The sequence below is a fragment of the Anguilla rostrata genome, chromosome 3, assembly GCF_018555375.3.
Source record: "Anguilla rostrata isolate EN2019 chromosome 3, ASM1855537v3, whole genome shotgun sequence".
Taxonomy (NCBI): Eukaryota; Metazoa; Chordata; class Actinopteri; order Anguilliformes; family Anguillidae; genus Anguilla; species Anguilla rostrata.
In genome coordinates, this window is record NC_057935.1 from 56,432,669 (window position 1) to 56,452,337 (window position 19,669).

At 42.2% G+C, this 19,669-nt stretch overlaps 1 protein-coding gene across 1 annotated transcript; it reads left to right on the top strand.

Moving 5' to 3' along the window:
* Positions 1–4,353: 4,353 nt before the first annotated feature.
* pelp1 (proline, glutamate and leucine rich protein 1) lies at positions 4,354–15,908 on the top strand. The gene is made up of 17 exons (XM_064328472.1): positions 4,354–4,536; positions 5,088–5,152; positions 5,345–5,450; positions 6,110–6,259; positions 6,754–6,825; positions 6,937–6,996; positions 7,212–7,368; positions 7,551–7,683; positions 8,229–8,316; positions 9,860–9,948; positions 10,067–10,180; positions 10,392–10,542; positions 11,089–11,251; positions 11,490–11,545; positions 11,701–11,925; positions 12,111–14,051; positions 14,805–15,908. The coding sequence occupies exons 1-17, from the start codon at positions 4,396–4,398 to the stop codon at positions 14,895–14,897; spliced, it is 3,804 nt and encodes a 1,267-aa protein (XP_064184542.1). The 5' UTR covers positions 4,354–4,395; the 3' UTR covers positions 14,898–15,908.
* The last annotated feature ends 3,761 nt before the right edge of the window (positions 15,909–19,669 follow it).

Here is a 19,669-nt window from a genome sequence, read left to right on the forward strand (position 1 = left end):
GGTCAATATGTAGAACAGTCTATGTAGTTCAATGCAATTGTGCTTTGCTACATTATAGTGTTACGGTTGATGCTACATTGCCTAGTATCTTACATTAAGTCTGAAGAAACAAGTGGTCCAAACAAGATGGTGATTAGTAGGTTGCCAGTGCTTAAACACCTTGCAATCTTGATTAGTTTAGAACACTCCCTGTCTTTTATGTACAGTAGTGATGGGCAAGCAGGCCTTAATGGAGCATGTGTAACCATTAGCTAAATCGCTAGGTAGAGCAAAGCCCTTATAATCAATGAAATCATTCAAGAAAAAAATCTGTGAAAATGGTTACATCTGAGTTTAGTGCTTCAAAAAAACACTTGCTTTCCTATCACTTCTTCGGTGGTATAAAATGGTTTAGTTCAGGTCCATTAGTTACAGACTTGTAGGTAAATTTCTATAAAATGCTGCAATGCAGCACAGTATGAGAAGGAAAGGAAGTGGATTCTTAACATTTGACCAGCTTATTAGATTGGTTTTCACCATCTTGCACAGAACACAAAGGGGTCTTATTCATAAAACTTTAGCATCCTCTTAGGTTTTACACCATTTTCTCTCATTAAGGGGAGAATCCCTAGCTGTTACTCACCAAAATTTTAACTAAGCATATTTATTTAACAAAAGCACACACTGAATATACAGTGCAACATTTTTCAGCTTCTGTGAGTTTTATACTTCTGTTCAACATGTTATTGTTTGGAGAATGACCCCTACGATTAACAGCTAAAAAAATGTGTATGTCATGAATCACTGGTGTAAATTCAGAAACTGTCCATTTTTTTTCAAAATTTGAAGTCTCTATTTTCATGTTTACATACAGTATGTGTATTAGATATACATGTGCATACACAATAATGCCAAAAGGTGGGATGAGATACTGTGTGAAAACAACTGTATTCCAAGGAATGAAGTCACTGCTGCAGTGGTTATAAACATTGGGTGAGTTTGTAACCCCAACAAAAGAAGAGCATACTTGCAATGTTTCTGGAACATTGTGACCAAGTACATTGTACAGAAACAGGAATTTCTTTAGGTGGTAAAATGTCTGTCAGGCATGTTTTTCTTCTTGAAACAGGATGTTGTTAATTTCATCTGTAAATAAGTCAAGTAGAAAGAATCGTTGTTTCCTGTCAGGTGGAATTGGAGTGGCAGAGGAGTCGTGCCAGTTTATAGATCATGTACAAAGTCGATTACTTTTTAAGGACAATTTAAGCTACTATTATAAGTACTACTAAAACTGAAAGTTTAAAAAAGAAAAAACTGAGTTGCTACCTGGTAATTTAATTAACTCGTTATAAAGGAAATTTTCAAAAGTATATTGATATTAAGAAAACCAAGATACTATATAAGCAATATGATATTTTAGTCAATAAAATGGAACAAAAATGACAGAAAAAAGCAAATGTTTTTAAAACAATGAGAAATGAAAACATTGGAGAATCGATGTTGCTTCTTTATTTTGTACTGCATTTTAGAAAATGTTTAAAATAAGAAAAACAGTTAACATACAAAAGTGGTTTCTGAGTTTGTTTATTTCTGTGTGGGTGTGCAAGCTGCATTATTGTGTATACATTTATTCAAGTAATCCGATATTTTAGTTATTTTGAGTGTAGTTCAGCTGTTTCTAACAAGTTAATTACATACACTCTCAACAGATGTTCTTTTCCAGAATACTTTACAAGTGCATCTATCAAGGCTATAAGAACACTTATCGAAAATTACTTGGTCGGACGAAGCCGAGCACATTTTAGAAATGAGACAAACCGACTTCAAAAGCAAATTCTTTTTTCCTTCTAAATTTTTCATCGTCAAGCTCATTTTTTTTAGAAGCACTGTCAACGGGACAGGTGGCTGGTTGGCCATACAGAATTAAGATATTGCTGTGCTTTGCAGCACATGGTGTTTAGTAGAGATGGGAATCAAGGAAAGAGAAACCAAGATGATGCCTGAAGAAGGGAGATGACGATAAAGTATCCCAACAGTGCCGATCTGAACGAGTAGCTCATTCCACCACCAGGGGGCAAGAACTGAGAACAGACACGATGGAGATGTGTGTCCGTGTGGGCTGAGAACACCATGTGACCCCAGATCGCAGTGGGTGGACAGGGATGTAGGTTTGATTTAAGCCTACATGTAGGAAGGAGCAGTCTTGAAGGAGCTTGAGGTTGGCACCAATTTTGTATAATAATGAATGGATATGAAGAATTATGCTATTTTTTATTACCCTGGATGCATGTATTATTATGCTTGTATTTCACTTTTGAATGTATTTTTTTATTGATTCACATTCTGAATTCATTGATATTCCCTTGAAATTCAGAAGTGACTGAAAGGGAATTTTTGTATAGTTTAAATTGATTTAGAGCCAGAACCTGTACCTCAAAAGAGTAAACGTACTGACACACACACACACACACACACACACACAGATATGTGCAACTCGGCCCAGCAGTGAACTCTATCAAAATGTTTGGATTAGCCCACTGCATATTTCCTTTTTCTGTTGTTGAATTGTCATATGTGGAGATGTAGAATAGAAAATTCTCGTTTATTGAAAACACCTGCAAACAGGAAAAAAGGCAACAGATAATTTCCTAAACTGACCCAGGCTGGCTGGCCCATGAAACATCCCCAAGGCATGGTCACATATAGATGACAGTTCCCATGGTGCCTTATATCACAGTCCATACAGGTGTTTTACTTAATTCACCACACAGTCTTATATCTAACAGTCAATTTATATTAGCTCTATTAGCTCTCTTTGATAAACAGTGTTTGCATAGCACTGATTTTGTTATACAGCAAGGAACATGACAGGCACTCGAATACATCCATTCACAAACTGGAATTCTGTCTCGGCAGTACTAAAACAAACAGAATAAAACACAATGTCTATGCAGCCATCAAGTTGACTGTCTCTTAAGCTGAGTTTATCAATCTTTTTTCACAAACCAGACTGCACCATGCAACAGAAAGTTCCTACTGATCAGCATGCAGGCCTAGTCTGATAGCCAGAATGGTGGCCCCATGTCCCGCTGGCTCTGTCTTGGTGCTGTACCCAAAGTCTTTAGATTCCCTGCTGGGGAGCACCATGGCTCATTGCCTTCTGCCTTTGTGCTGCATCGCAACCAAAGAGGGCCATCTTACAGGCCATGGAATTTGTACCACTCCTATTTACTTAAAGGTAGACACATTATAGGCACTGTAACTCATTGTAGAGCCACCGAGACAATGCACCCAGTTGTGTACTAATTGGCCAAGTGCTTGATTGTGAAGTCTAAGGCCTGAGTCTTATTTGCCACTTTGGTTCTGTGAACCTGAGGAGCAGGTGCAGGGATGCATTAAGCTCACCCCTCTGCAGAAGGTCCAGTGATGGTAAAAGGAACTATGTTGATCCCCAGAAGGCAGGGCCCTCAAATTCAAATAATGATGGGTACATGACTCTCATCTCCTTTTCTGATTTGGTGTTATATAATTTCAGGGGTATCCTGACTCCACTTGGAGAGGTAAGTTAAATGTTGTCTTAGACAGCTTACACTGTTACAAGCCTTCACACTGGTTTAGTTCAGACAGGCTGACTTGTTACTGAGACAGGTGTTTTGCAGGGGGACCTTATTTTGTCCCACCCATGCGAAAGCCTCTTTCGGCGAGCACACAGCGCAGTAAATACCAAGCTATACTCTACACATCGCTGGAGGTGCAGTATGGCTTTATCAACTAAATTGTAAATGCAGCACAGTGTTCCCCTTGCAGCCCTGAGGCATTGGCACTCTGCCTGAAGGGAGACTGCCACCTTGGCCCATTAAGACTACATCCAGCAGAAACCTAGTTTTGCTGGTAGCAGTCATATCCAAGTACTATTCTCAACCCCTTATCTTAAACCAAGCAAGAGCAAGTTATAGAGTGGTATGGCTGCTGACATTGTTATTACTAAACTTTCATTGTGCATTAGAACTTAAATCAGTAGATTGCAATTGTAAACCTACAGTAAAATGAAGTATTTCTCATATCATATTATTGGTTATTTTATTTTCTATTATATTAATATCAGGTAGATATGCAATGGAAATACGTCATAAACTACATAAAACAGTACCTGATAATTATCCTACGCAAAACATGCCTTATATGAAATTATACTTGGATTACACGAAAATACATTACAGAATTTTCTTTCCTTACTAATTTCAAAAAAGATAAGAATTTAAAAAGTTCAAATCTTTAAAACATACTGGCTTTTACTTATGAGTTTACAGTAATGAATGAAAAACATCTGCACTAATACAGGAGGCAGACGTCGCCCAATGGTGACGTTAGCTTGACGTCGCGAGTAGTGACGTAATTGCAGAGCCAGGCGAAAAGATGGCTACAGCGGTTTGGCTGCATGGTTCGAGTAATATGCGGCTGACCGAGGGTTTTGTGTCCGCTCTGAAGGAGGAACGGCCCGAGTACTTGCCATCACTTTTGGCGAACTACCGGGAGCATGGCGGGATCTCCACACAGGTGATGATCGTGAGCTAGCTTGTAATTACCTGAGGATCTGTGCTATCAGCTCGACGTCTTGCCTGCCTGTAGTCAGCTTGCTAGTGTAAATGGTTTTGCTGCCTTCTTTGTGTTATCGTCTGATTTATTAACCGTTTCACCTGTGCTATCAGAATGTATTTAGCGATCTACCTAGCTGCGTAGGAATGATTGTCGTCGAACTGACTGTATACCAGTTTAGTAGTGGCATTAGTATTGCTTGCAATCTGACTTTTTAGTTGCATGCTAACCCCGTAGCTACTCTGTGGGGTTCACATGTGATCATTGACATTGCATTGGGTAGTTGTAGCTGACGATGCTGATGGTAAACTAAGTTGCAATATAGTTATACTAAGAATATTAGTTCATTAGCTACGTCTTTGGCTAACGTTATTTTTATAATTGCCATTCAATAATGTATTTGAGAACAAAATAGACTATATGTGTGTATGTGGGTGTATCTGTTGCATCTGTGTTATGGAGTAAGTACATTATCATGTGAGAATATGGATATATTTCGCCTTTGTCACCAGAGTTCTGGAGCAGCTGGGGGTCTCATCGGACTCAGCAATGCTCGACTCAGCTCCAGCAAAACCAGGTGAGCACTGTCGTCTGTCAATACAGAAATGAGTATTGTAGGGTGCTGACATGTGCAGTGGTATTCTGCCCTACTATATTATTTAACATAATATTTAATGTGATGTACAGAAGATCATACAATTGACAGTGAAGTACCACACTCCATGTGAGTATATTGGATCTGGTCCACATAGAGGTGTCTGTGATGTAGGTTTGAGGGCCTGTGTCTGCTGTCCATGTTGGTGAAGGACAGCTCCAGTGAGGTTTTCCAGCAGCACTGCCTGTCTTGGCTGCGCTCATTGCAGCAGGTCATACAGGTGAGTCATAAATCTCATGTTCCTTGTCTCATCTTGCAATGCACCTTGCGACTTGAAAATAAGCAAAAGTTGGTCTGCTGGATGGCCTAGCTATATGTATTGGTTTTACAGAACAAATTAAGTTTTTTTGGCAGTTGAGACTCTGGAACATCAGTTCTAAACCGTATGTTTATTATGCATCTGCTTTTTGAAGAGTGATTTAAAAAATGTTAAAAATTATAAAATTGTGCACAATGCTCATGCTGAACACTGAACAATTGAGGTCTGGGCAATGGTTTACTTTTTTACTAGTTTATTATTTACTTCATTTTTATCTCATGAAACAGTATAAAAATACTGTTATTATCTATAGTGGGGTTGGCCAACCCTGTTCTTGGAGTTCTACCATCATGAAGGTTTTCATTTCAACCCTAATTTGGCACACCTGATTCTACTGACTTGCTGCTCAATGAGATATCTAGCTGGTGAATGTGGTGTGATGTGTGCTTTGTTAGGATTGGTTAAATTTAAAAACCTACCTGGTCCTAGTCAGAGTTTAGCTGGCTCAGTTTTGGAAAAGGGAAAGTAGCTACTAGCTTCTCACTGCTACAGGAATTATTTCCATTTTAATCTTAAAAATTATATTATATAGACTAAGGCATGTCTCTGTCTCCCTGTAGTCCCAGGCACCTCTCCCTTCTGTCCAGTTGGCTGTCAGTGTGCTCCAAGACTTGTTGCAGTACTCTTCCCAGCTACCTGAGCTTGCCAGGGAGGTCGGTCTCAACTCCATCCTGGGGATCCTCACCTCCCTGCTAGGCCTCAAGTCGGAGGTAAACCATAGAGACGGTCATCAGTGGGTCTTTAAGATCCCTGTCTTCAGTTCTCTGCAGATATCTGTATATGTTTTATACTCATTTTAAGTGATAGCATTGAGGTAAGCACACTACTTCACACAGTGACTTGACAAGTGGTTCATGAATAGCCCCCGATATATAAAGTCATGTGCCAGCATCACTTGCTATTAATTATATAAAGCAATACTTCTCTATAATTTATATGGAGCAGCATTTTAAATTAATAAAAAAGCAAAAAAAGACATACATTTATTTATACACGCACATACAATAATTTATTGATAAAATGCATATAAATTCATAATATATAAATTTAGACACTGCATGGGTAACAAAGAGAAATTGGAATAAAATTTTATTTCTATTATACCGTGACAATGTCTGTTGGGTCATCAGTTGTTCTGGGTTGTGTTGCATCTCCCACCTGTTTCATTGAATGTCTGTGTGCACGTCTTCTGACTATGCTACAGTGTCACCTAGCAGCAATGGAGGGGATGACAGCCTGCATGACATTCTATCCCCGAGCCTGTGGATCTTTGAGGGTAAGTAAGAGAAGAAGGGGCTCTTCAGTGCTAAAACAATACTGTAAAGCACTCTAACCTCAGTCTACCTTCCTGGGTTCTGTTTTAACACTATGTGATATCTCCTAACAGGACAAACTAGGTGCCTATTTCCTTTCCAAAATGGAATCTGACAACCCTAAAGTGCAGGAGGTGAGTATTTCTGATTCTTGTTCTGTATTCCAATTCAAGTTCAATGCAGGATTCCCTACTGGCATTGGTGTTAAAGAGTAAATAGGTTATTGCACTGGAACACAATCAAATGCTTAATGTACTGCTCTTTCTCAGTTTTTTCAGTCAGATGTATAAACATTTTAACCCCTCAATCTCCACCTTGCTTCCTGTCCTCTCATGTTGTCCCTTCTTAGGTGGCCAGCGAGTGTTACGGCCGTTTGCCCTGCCTGGGCGGGGTGCTGGAGAGGGGAGGGGGTGGTCGAAGGGCTGAAGGGTGGGCTAACCAGCTTCACTGCCTGCTGGCATCTGCTCACAACATACTGAGCCAGCTGTACCAGGGAGCCGAGTGTGGTCAGTCCTCATTCAGTTCACCATTCATTTTATTAGCTGCTCAGATCCTTCATCAGGAGAAGGACTGAGTGTGTGCACTCTGAATGGGTTGCAATTAACGAGATGAAAATAATCCATGACGTAAGAGAAGAGAATGACGGTGAGATTGATGGGATTGTGTGCTGTTTGTGTGCTTGTGGCAGAGAGGACAGTGCAGTACGAGGGCCCAGGCATTGAGCTGCCCTTTCCCCCGCTGGATGAAGCTGATCCCCTGCTAGTGGTCCAGCTCCGACATAGATACCGGGCTGTGTGCCTGGCTCTCAAATACACACTAAGGTATTGCACGCCCACGTGCACACACATGTATACAAGCACCCTCAGAGAGTGCGCACTTGTGTATATGCTCACATACATGCTTATGCGAGGATGAGGGGTCAAAATCACAAAAACTGGCCTAAGTGGTGGCATAAGAAATTAAGGCATTAAATGTAATTTGAAGGCAGTTCGATGGAAGTATTCTTTATCATGCTAATTGATGGTTCTTTTTTTTTTAACAAATTACATTATACATTTTCTTCAGCAGTTATTAATTGTTGTGGCTTTGACTACAACCTGGACTTCTGCTGAACGATGCAGTGACATTACGTCATTGTTGCCAGTAGGCTGAGCATGTTGTGGCAGAATGACTTGTAGGGGCAGAATATCGTGCTTCTACAATACTCTTCTAGTGACATCTCCATGCCCGACAGGTGTGATCACTGCAATATTTGGTGTTAGTTCTTAAGTACTAACCTGTATTTGTGAAAATGTCACAGGTCTACAAAACCATAAACGTGTGGATAAGCACAGGATTTCACCTGCTTGCTCTCTCTCGGTCACAGTGTGGATCCAGTGTCCCCAGTGCGCCTTCCTGTTCAGAATGTTTTGAATCTGGTGTGTCGAGCCCTGGCTGTCAGCTGCAAGAGCATTGTGAGTTCCTTAATCTGTGGCACTCAACAGCTGTCTGATGCAGACCTGCCAACCTGCACACATTTTGTGTACCAACCACGCAATTATTGGTAAAAATACGCAGGTACGAAATGCCAGCTGAAACTACGCAAAAAAAAAATATATATATTGTAATTTAATTACGGAAAACAACCAATTAATACAAAACAATACCGTACATTTATTCGGTATTTAAACTACATCCCTCGGATTGAACCAGATGCTACGACCTTGTGCTTGTGGTTCTGTAACCCCTCCCCGACCCACTCAACATCCACTGATACGCAGAGGTACTTCATTATCCACCGAGGCGTAACGCTGCATTGCTGAGGTAAAATGAGAAGTGGGGAGTAATAATCAAGCACAAAAATGTGACCGTAATGTTAACATATAAAACGTTAAAACATAACTTTACGAGATGATGCATTTCAAGGGGTATATCCTAATGAGATAAATTTGTGTATATAATTATCCGTAGCTCGCATACGATTTAGCCTCGTTAGGAGACGTGCGAATAACTGATGTCTCCTAACGAGTGTTTGATTATAGACTGCTAACGTAGCAAATAATTCCCATTATTGCAGCCAGTCACCCGACCAGCCTTGCAGTTAGAAAATAATCATGACATCAGATGACGAGGATACTAACAAGGAGAGAGAAAGAGAGCAGCAGACCTACTAAAAAGAAGCGAGTCCATGCCCCCCAGAAGTTCCTCGCAAAATATCAGGAGCAATGGCCGTGCCTCCGCATCTCAAAACGTCCGTTTTGCACATTGTGCAATTATGATTTTGACATTAGCCACCAAGGAGCTTCAGGTAATAATTTAGCTAAACCTCTAGTTACAAAGGCCTACATTCCTAGATAATTTTTCAATTGAATACTTTTTTTTTTGAATTTTTTCATTAGGCCTATATGATGTGTGCCTATATAAGCTGATTCAATTAGTTAATTATTAAATAAAAATGGAAATCATGAACAGAAACTTGGTTTTATTCATAATTAACAGTGTTTTACATCGCAACATAAGTTTTTTTTTTTTGTAAATACTTGAAAATGAAAACATGTTACAATATACAAAATAAATTATTTCCATTTTTACTAAATAATTGAATGCAATTCACTTAACTGATGGTTATCAGTTTGTATAAGCATACATATCATATAATTAAATATTAATCATGAAAAAATTGTTTTAAGCAGGCGTACTCAAACTTTTGACTTGCAAGTGTATCATAATATAGCCCAGTGCAGTGCAAGTGGTATTTTAGAATCAGGTCAAATTATACAATTTTTGCCTGATCACTTCAACAGTCAAAACTAGAATTATGACGAAAGCCTTGTGTGTGCGTGCAAAGCGAAGTGGTGCGAAATCATGTGAACTAAGCGTTACACTAACCATTGTAGTACTCAAAATATTTTCCTAAGGTTGGCAGGTCTGCTGATGATTTGTGTTATGAAAACTCAGCCCTGTGGTAGGTAAATGTATCCAAATATGGAAGCATGGAGTGTGTCTCTCTTTTTGCAGAATTTATCTGGTGATGGGTGTCTGAAGTTGCTGGTTTTGCCCTCAGTACACAGCGACACCCTGGAGCTCCTGTCTGCTGTCATCACTACGTGAGTACGCGCACGCGCGCACACACACACAACTGTACACCTCCTGAATATTAAATCTGCAGTTCCCGCCGACTGTATTAGTGAATTGATTTGCCGTCTTGCTTGTCCTGTGTCTCAGTGTTGGCAGTGGGCTGGTGCCGTATTGCAGTGTGCTGACTCGGCTCTTCTCCCAGACCCTCTCTGCCTGGAGCCCCCTGCCTGAGGCCAGCCTCGGACAGCAGAGGGCCTACAGGTAGTATACATGCAAACACACCCACCCATGTGCACACACACGCTTCCTTAGGAAAGAAATCACTCGGCACATGCCAGAATCATTCCGGTGTTTGCATGCCCAAGTTCTCTTTTGCTTCCGTGTACCTACACTTGCATGCACAGAGACACACCACCTGTGAATAATTTGTTTATCTATTGCCATATTTTGCTTCTCTCCATATTACCCATAGTGCTGTGCGGGTGTCACTATACCAGACACTGGAGCTATGGGTACGAGTGGCTGGGGCCTCCTCCGGCGTGCTTCAGGGAAGCCCCACTCATACAGAACTCTTAATGGCACATCTACTGGGCGACATCACACCAGGGGCCGACGCTGTCAAGGTGAGGAGGCATGATTGGCAGAGGAGTCTGTTGAGACCTCCCTAAATGGCTAATTTAGAAAGCATGTAATGTGCTTTGACAGTGTGCTTCTGTTTTATGGCATGGATGGGTAAAACAGCATTAGGCTGTCGGATGTTTTGATTGGTTTAGCGGAGACATCACCACATGGCATTGCTGTTGTTTTCCCAGTGCAAAGAGGATGTCTTTTGAAGAAATGCAGTTATGTGCCTGTCAGCTGGCATAATTTTTGTTTTTTTACCCACAGTTTTCATTCAGTTGCTATAAGTTCCAGAATAAGCCCTTGCCATGTTATGCAGATGAAATGCAATCGTGCCATTCCTAAAGCAATTTGTTTCCTGACCACTGCACAACAGAGTATGTCAACATCACTGTCCATGTCCTGTATGTACTACTCAGAGCATCTACCATTAAGGCATGAGGTTAATGTTGTTTTGCGATGGAATTCCCCTTTTAAGTTTCAAAAGTAATAATTTTAAACTATTGCCATCCCTTCCTCTCCAACTTTTATCATCGTTCTCCCACCAGCTGCGTGTGGGACAGGCGGCCCTTTCTGAGCTCATGGGACATGCTGGGAAGACAGGGCCGCGTCGCGGCAAAGGCTTGGGAATGGGTGACGGGAGCACAGTCTCACTGCAGAGGAAGGGTGATGCATTAGCCAATCAGGACACCTGTCTGTCTGCACTGAGAGGTGAGGGGGTGGGGTTTAGAGTGGGGCTATTGACCTTATGGATATTGAGCCTGTTGTAATAAAGCACTTTATTATGCAGTACAAGAAAGCAAGGTAAATAGAGTATAGTAAGATCCTAATAGTCCAAGCACAGCACATAATTATGATACATTTTTTTAAAAATGGAAGAACACTGAAATATTTTGTAATGATTGTCCATTAATGATATATTGACGAGAATGAGACTGCCCTGTTACAGCTTTGAGACAGATCATCCTGACCAGTGGTACTCTGTTGAAGGAGGACATTCACAAGGTATGTAGTACAGTGTCTATGTGTGTGTGTGCATGTAAGTGTGAACATATATATATGCCTATCTGTGTATATACCTCTTACTGTGTCGCACAAATGAGCGGTTGTATGCTATTGCCTTTCTGTATGTGTATTTGTGGCACTGTCTCCTTACACAGAGGCTCCAGGACCTTGTGCTGCCCCTGTGTGTGCGACTGCAACAACAGCTGCAGTGTGGGGGTGAGGTGGGAGGGGTGAGCGGTCAGTATGGTAACGCCCCCCCTCGGCGGGAACTGTATCGTCTTCTGCTGGCCATGGTTCTGGCTCCACCTCCACGTTGGCCACCCCCCCTGACCTGTGCAGTGTCCATATTCAGCCACGGCCGGAAGGACCGAAACCTGTCGGTGAGCAGGCAGTGCACCCTCCACGCATCGCACGCACGCACACGTCCAGTCCAGTCCAGTCCATGTATCTCCCTTATCTCCCTTTAACTTCATTAAAATAAACATTCAGATCAGCTGGAAGCCAGTTTATATTTGCTCGCTCACTCTCCTTTCTCCTCTTGTCTTTCTCACTCTTTCTTGCGCAGGTATCCTCATTCTGTGCCGAAGCCCTGACTGTGTGCAACTCCCTCCTCCATCCTCGTACTCCCTCCCTTGCTCCCCCCCTCCCGCCTCTTACACTCAAACACACAGCTACAGCCCCTACGCTCACGCCTTCCCAAAACCCATCGCTTTCCCTCCCGTCCCTCCTGGGAGGCCCCGCGCAAGGGGCACCCTTTCCAGCTCGGCACCCCCTCAGTCTGGGTCCAACTGGACTTCTGGGTCCCCTGGAAAACCATCTTCCCTTGCCACCATCTGTTCTGCCTCCCCAGGCTGGCTCTGCCCCCACGCCGGGTGACCTGCTGCTGTCCACTCCCCAGCCAGGCGAGCTAGCGGCTCTGGGGGCCCCTGAGGGCCACAGGCCTGTGTTCGTGCGCTATGACAAAGAGGAGGCCGAAGATGTGGAGATCTCTCTGGAGAGCGACTCCGATGATAGTGTGGTCATCGTCCCTCAAGGGATGCTGATGGTTGAATCGCACGACGCTGCCAGCACGCAGCCTCTGCCACCCCCGGGGGGAGCTGTGGCAACTGTGGGTACAGGAGCGGCGGGTGACACCGGAGTTGTGAGCAGCCCACTCCCTAATGAGTTGCCCGCCTCCATGCCTCACCAGATTCTGCCCGCTAACTCAAATGCTATTAACACCTTCCCTGGTCAGAGCCAGGCTCAGCTTGTGTCTGTAGTGCCACAGCTCAACTCCACAGCATCTCAACTGGCACCTCCTCCTGTAGGCCTGGGGGATTCGCTCCCCAGCGCACAGCTGCAGCAGATGCTAATGCAGCCATCACCAGCTGGGCAGCCGTCGCAGTTAGGGCTGCCCATGCAGATGCAGCTGCAGAATCAAATGGCGCAGTCCAGCAGACAACTACAGCAACAGCAGCAGCAGCAGCAACAACAACAGATGCCAAGCGAGGAAGACCTCACAGTCATCAATATCAACAGTTCAGATGAAGAGGAAGAGGAGGATGAGGAAATGGAGGATGAGGATGACCTTGGCGAGGAGGATGAGGAAGAAGAGGAAGGATTGGAGGATGAGGAAGAGGAGGAGGAGGGGAGTGATTTCCAAGAGGAGGATGAGTACTACGGTGAGGAGTTTGACGACTATGAGGATGAGGAAGAGGGGATGATCGAGGCAGAGGAAATGGAGGAGGAGCCTGAAGGGCTGCCCCCATTAGAGGGAGAGAGCCGACGGGCCTTGATGAACAGAGAGGAAGGAGGAGTACTGATGAGCTCAGCCGATGAAAGGGGGATGGGGATCTTCCGCCTGGAGAGAGAGGGAGAAGGAGATGCAGAGTTAGAGGGGGTAGGCCGTGGACTGGAAGGGGACCATGGTGTCTACAGGCAGCCCCTAGACTCAACAGAGGGGGATGGGCACGAGGGATTAAAGGAGGAAGGGGAGAGAGAGGTCAGGGTCACTGAGGAGGGGAAGGACAAAATCGAAGAAGGAGAGCACAAAGATGTAGCTGTTCATGAAAGCAAGGGAGATTCACAGCCCCAAGGACCTGCTGAGGAGGTCATAGAAGAAGCCAGTGAATTTGAAAAAGAGACAGGAGTCGAGCTTGGAAGATTGGACCAGACATCACAGGAGCAAGGGCCCACACAAGAAGGTGATGGTGCTACCGTGGATGAGATGGCCGTCTCTCACCAAGAGGGTGAAGTGGAGTCATTGCAGGAAGTCAGGATGGCTGAGGAGAAGGAAGGGGTGGAGCCGACATCAGAGCAGCCCAGACTTGAAGAAGAAGAGAAAGCCAAGCAAGATGAGGATGTCCCAGTGGAGGAAGTGAGGTCTCCAAGGCAGGGTGAAGAGGGCAGAGCCTCTGTAGCGAAAGATGACGTGGAAGAGGAGGGTGAAGACGATCTCAGGGGGATGAAGAGAAAGCGGGAAGAACATGAGGTAGAAGGGGCGGAGCAGAGCGTTGAGAAGAAAAAGGCAAGTGCAGTATTAACTTGGCCACATTTATTTTTCATGTTCATTTTTTTATGACCAGTTTTCATTCTGTTCATTAATAGCAAGCATTTGGCTTTGGATTGCTCTGTTATGTTTTTGATAATTGTGTAGCTGAATGTTGTTTGCACTAGATTCAAGCTGTTGCTTTTCGAAGCGTCTTAGGTCCACAATGAACATCCCCTGTATTTTGGCCTATTCCGACTCTTCGCCCCACATACTTAAAAGGACATAACCTTGGTATTTGCCACTGGACTGAGCCTTAATCCTTTGTTTTAACTTTTAACATTTACCATTACCAGCAAAGAGTGGTTGTGCATGTATATATTCATCACGTGTCATTCAAATGTGAAAAAAGTATGAAAATATTGGATTTTGAATGACATGCAAATCGCAATGACCCATCTGATCTATGCATTTTGATGGCTGTCGCATTGGCAGTTTTCTTTCCACATATGAATGTGACCCAAAACAGATCTGAAAATATCTGATTCCATGTTGTTTATCATGTTTACATGTTCATCGTACATATCCGATCTGTGCCACGTGAGCAAAAAATTGGAATTGGGTCACTTTTACCAGGCAGTATGAACATAGCCTTATACCTTTCGGCACTGATAAAGGTCTGACTGACCGATACATTTGTCCTTGTTTTGTCAACATGTGAGCTCAAATAAACTGTTACTAACCACAATGCGAAAAAGATTTTAAAATATTGCTCTGACATTGTTTTGGCAGCTGGATGAGGAAGCTATGGCTTCCATGTTGGCTGATTTTGTGGATTGCCCACCTGATGAGGATGACAACGCCCATTCCACGACACACTCCTAAGATGGGCAGAGCCTTACAGGGTTGGATCAGACTGGACATGGCCAGACACATGCCCTGAACCCAATGTCAGTTTATGGACTGCAACCCTATTCCTCGAGGGCCACAGTTTCAAGTCTTGTTGTAAAATGGTCAGTTACAAAATACATTGTCTTCTGGCACCGTTTCACTCATTTGGTTTGGTTTTACAGTTTTATATTGGGTTTGTATGATGGACACTATGCTGATACAGCTCATTGTCTCCACATTGATAGGACTGGACTAGACCGCTGTATGTTTTTATGGGAGTTGTTGGACTGAATGCACTTTCCACCTGGGTTAATCAGTTTTCAATTACATGAGTTTGTAGATATAGAATGCTTGGTGGATAGTTCATTCAGCAATCAATTAAAAAATTTTTAAAAAAAAGAGATATCTCCAGGCTTAATGCATAACAGTATTTGTGCGGCATTTGTGTGGACCAAAGTAAATCTTCTGTGCAAACGTCGCTGTAACCTGGACATTAATTTATCTGGTTGAGGTAATTTGAGTCAGACTGGTAATTTGACATTTCATCACCCCTCACAATAAAGCAAGGACAGAATTGCTTGAATAGCAGCTATGCTCAATATGGTTCTCTGATACTACTAGGATGGCAGGTTTTAGTGTATAGCTACTCACTACAAACTTTCTCTGACTTAAGAATAATGGATCTGCATCATAAAAGCTTGGACGATAATGAATAGACTGGGATTTTCTTGCCATTAATTCCCTATTGTACGGCTACCTTGTAACGTATCATATGAACAAGGTCTTGCTGGACTACAATTGGTTCAGTAATGTATGGCGTAGGTTAGGATAAAAAAGAACTACCAAGTTTCAGGCTATCTTTATTCACAGTGGGTTAATACGGTTAGTGTAGTATTGGCTACTATCATGTTTATTTTTTGCCTCGTTTTTTTTTATGTCGGTTTGTTCTGTTTTTTTTTTGTTCACCCTTTTATATAAAAAAATAAATGAAAAAATGTGCATATAGATGTGTATAGCAGTACAGTTTTGTTAACCAATGCCTTGTTACAGACTTGCCATACCCACCAAAATGAATTCAGTCATTAAATCATCAAGGAACAACTTTACGTATATAAATAAAAGCTCATTAATTATTGTCATCCTCTTAGAGGGCATTTCCATATGAAGCACGAGTCTTTGGTGGCGAGCTCCACGGTCTAGATTGAACCTTGATCATACTCTGGCCGAGTGCCAAGTAGAGAAATGCACAATTAGCCATATAGCATTTGCCAGGCAAAACATGACAATGAAAACAGTAATTATGTAATGAAATGTTACTGTTAATGTAATTACTGTTTTCACTGTTATATTTTCTTTCAGTTGTAAAATTTTACATAGCTTTTTATATATTCTGAAATCGTGAAATTTAGCTGCGTGTTTAGCATACACTGTAAAACCAAATTGCGGATATCCTGTTGCATGTTTGATCCTAGCTAAAATTTCATTAACAGAAGTTTTTGTTTTGGAAACGCCAGTGCGTAATATAAAATTCAGTTGTGAAAAGTGCCATCATGTTGTAAAAAGGCTTTGTGCAAAGTGGATTTTGAAAAAAGTGAATTGAAAGGGCATCCGCAGTAAAGAAAATTAGTTTATCAAGTACAGCAGTTTAGTAAGTCTTGAAAAAGAAAGACACCAGTGGTGTATATACCGTACAGGTCCGCCAAGGAAGGCAACTGCATGACAGATGACGAATGAATACTAAGAAAAACCCTAAAATAACGGTCAGTGACATCACGTGCAGTCTCCTGAGGACAGACATGAAAATATCAATATAGAGGCTACATTGCAAGGTGCTAACCTCTCATGAGCATACACATAGAAATATACATTTTAGTTTGCAATGGGCTGTTATCTATTATCTATTATGTACCTGTGGTGTGGGGATGGCTGGTTTAAGAAGCCACACCTGCCCTGGGTCAAGCTAATTAGACCTGGCCAATTGGTTAAGAATTAGATAATTTGACCCAGGAACAGGAGTGGCTGCACCTGTGCGTAGTGAGGTAATCAGTACGCACAGGTTAAATCTGCCATCCCCACCCACACAACGGGAGCCTCGGTCATGACTGTTTTACATCTGCTCACTTTGGCTGTAACATCTTGCCAACCTTGTAAGTAAATGTGGACTGGAACATCACATCCCTGTGTCTCTGTGCTGGAGGGCCCCTAGGAAAGCCACTTCGGTGACCTGTGGCAGGCGTGTTTGGCACAGTACCCATTCTGGATAAACTTAAAAAGACACTTGTCAGCACATATGTAAAATGTTTCACAACTTTGCTTTGATAAATGGGGGCAATTTGCATATTTTAAGCTTGCATTTGTAATGGAAATCGAATTGAATATTTGTGCATATATTCTGCTCCATCTTCAAGAGAATCTAGTTAAATGTAACATATGGTTTTTTATTTAAATCTAAGATTTAAGAAAAACAGTGGACATGTGGATCGGACCTTTACAAACACTGAAAGTGTCAGTTAAGAAGCCATCCATTTGACCTGATAAGATTTGAGTTTTAGGGTAAGATGCAGAAAGAAGCCCCCACCCCCATAATTTTATTCCTATGCAGTTTTTCCCAGATTTCATCTGAACACATTGAATTTTCTGCTCTTTTGAATTGTAATATTTCATCTGTCTCACAATATGTTAGATTTATTCCACTGGGACCTTTTTGAGGTAAGTTAGTCTAATAGTTGCTGGAAAATAGTCACCTGTGTATTAGTACCTCATAAAAAAACATGTTTTCAGCATACAAAAATGGCAAGTTACTCACACATGCAAAGCACTGTCTGTCTATAATTCATTCAAACTGGCAAAATCTAGGCCTGCCATCAAAAGTATTGATATCAAAATGACGCCAAGTTACTGTACTGCAAAAAATATAGGCTGTCTTGCCTCACTAAAATTAAAGAAGCTGTATTCCAAAGCAATGCTACCCAATGTTTCCTAAATAGTTTCAAGTCACCCTCTTCACCATATGTGCATGCTTTATATATTGAGTTGCAGCCACATGGGGCGGCAGTGTAGCACAGTGGGTAAGGAACTGGGCTTGTAACCGAAAGGTCGAAAGGTCGCAGGTTCGATTCCCGGGTAAGGACACTGCCGTTGTACCCTTGAGCAAGGTACTTAACCCGAATTGCTTCAGTATATATCCAGCTGTATAAATTGCTATGTAAAAGTTGTGTAAGTCGCTCTGGATAAGAGCGTCTGCTAAATGCCTGTAATGTAATGTAATGTAACGTGATTAGCTGTTTGGAGAGCTGGCTATTTGTGTTAAAGAGCAGGCGTGCCTAATCAAGTGGCAGGAAGTGTCTGTAACCACCATGGAAACTATGGAACTACAGAGTGTATCTCTCTTGTCGCACAACATATCTGGTGAAGGGTGTCTGAAGTTGCTGGTTTTGCCCTCAGTACAGCGACACTCTGGGGCTCCTGTCTGCTGTCATCACTATGTGTGCACACACTGCACTCAGAAAACCCTCAGTACATGCCAGAATCATATGTATACTTTATCACATGGACACAAGCACAAGTTCTCTCTCTGTATGTAGACATGCATACACTGAGACACACCACTTGTGAATAGTGTTTGTCATCCGTTTGTATGCCATTTTTTTCTTTGCACCATATTACCCACGGTGCTCTGCAGGTGTCGCTGTGCCACACACTGGGCCTCCTCTGGTGTGCTTCTGGGAGGCCCCACCCATACAGAACAGGTAAAACAGCATTAGGTTGTCAGATGTTTTGATGTTAAACTAAGACATCACCAGATGGCATTGCTATTTTTTTGCGCAGAGCAAGAAATGCTCAGTTAATGTGCCTTCCAACTGGCATAATTTTTGTTTTCTACCCTCAGGTATGTTCCAGTTCCTCTATAAGTTTCAAAATAAATTCTTGTCATGTTATGCAGATAAAATGCAGTCTTGTAATTCTTAAATCAATTTATTTCCTGACTACTAACAGAAAATTTCAAGGACACTATCCATGTCCTGTATGTACTACTTAAAGCATCTGCCATACAATGTCCCTTTACATATGCTGTTGAATTTGAATGTTGAACACTTTGCATGGAAGTGTTCATACAAAGCTTTTGTCCCTATGAATTGAATGTAAATAAATGTATTAAGGGCATTATGTTGTGCCATCATTCAAATACAATTGGCATGTTCTCCCAGTATCAGAGAGAACTTTTTTCAGTTTTTGGGACATGCTGGGAAGACCGGGCCACGTCGCAACAAGGGCTTGAGAATGGGTGATGGGAGGACAGTCTCACTGCAGAGGAAGGGCGATGCATTAGCCAGTCAGGACACCTGTCTGTCTGCACTGAGAGGTGAGGGGGTGGGGTTTAGACTGGGGCTATTGAGCCTGTAATAAAGCACTTTATTGTGCAGTACAAGAAAGCAAGGTAAAGAGAGTATAGTATGATCCTAATAATCCAAGCAGAGTTATGATACATTTTTAAAAATGTTAGAACAGCAAAAAAAAATGTTTTATGCTTTGACCACACAAATAAATAGCAAAAGAATTACCACCTTCTGTTGAAACGTCAATGCAAATTGGCCATTAATGTATCTTTCTGATGTAACATGAGTCAGACAGGTAATATGATACTTCACCCCTCATGTTAAAAAAATAGCTGCATTGTCATTGCTTTAATGTCAGACTCTATATAGTTCTCAGACACAAGCAGACTAGTTATTGCCATTATCCTCTTCACGGGCATTTCCATATAA

Coding starts and splice junctions, on each gene's coding strand:
- pelp1 (XM_064328472.1), top strand. CDS start 4,396: ATGGCTACAGCGGTTTGGCTGCATGGTTCGAGTAATATGCGGCTGACC. Junction 9,949..10,066: donor CTGTCTGCTGTCATCACTAC/GTGAGTACGCGC, acceptor CCTGTGTCTCAG/TGTTGGCAGTGGGCTGGTGC. Junction 14,052..14,804: donor AGAGCGTTGAGAAGAAAAAG/GCAAGTGCAGTA, acceptor TTGTTTTGGCAG/CTGGATGAGGAAGCTATGGC.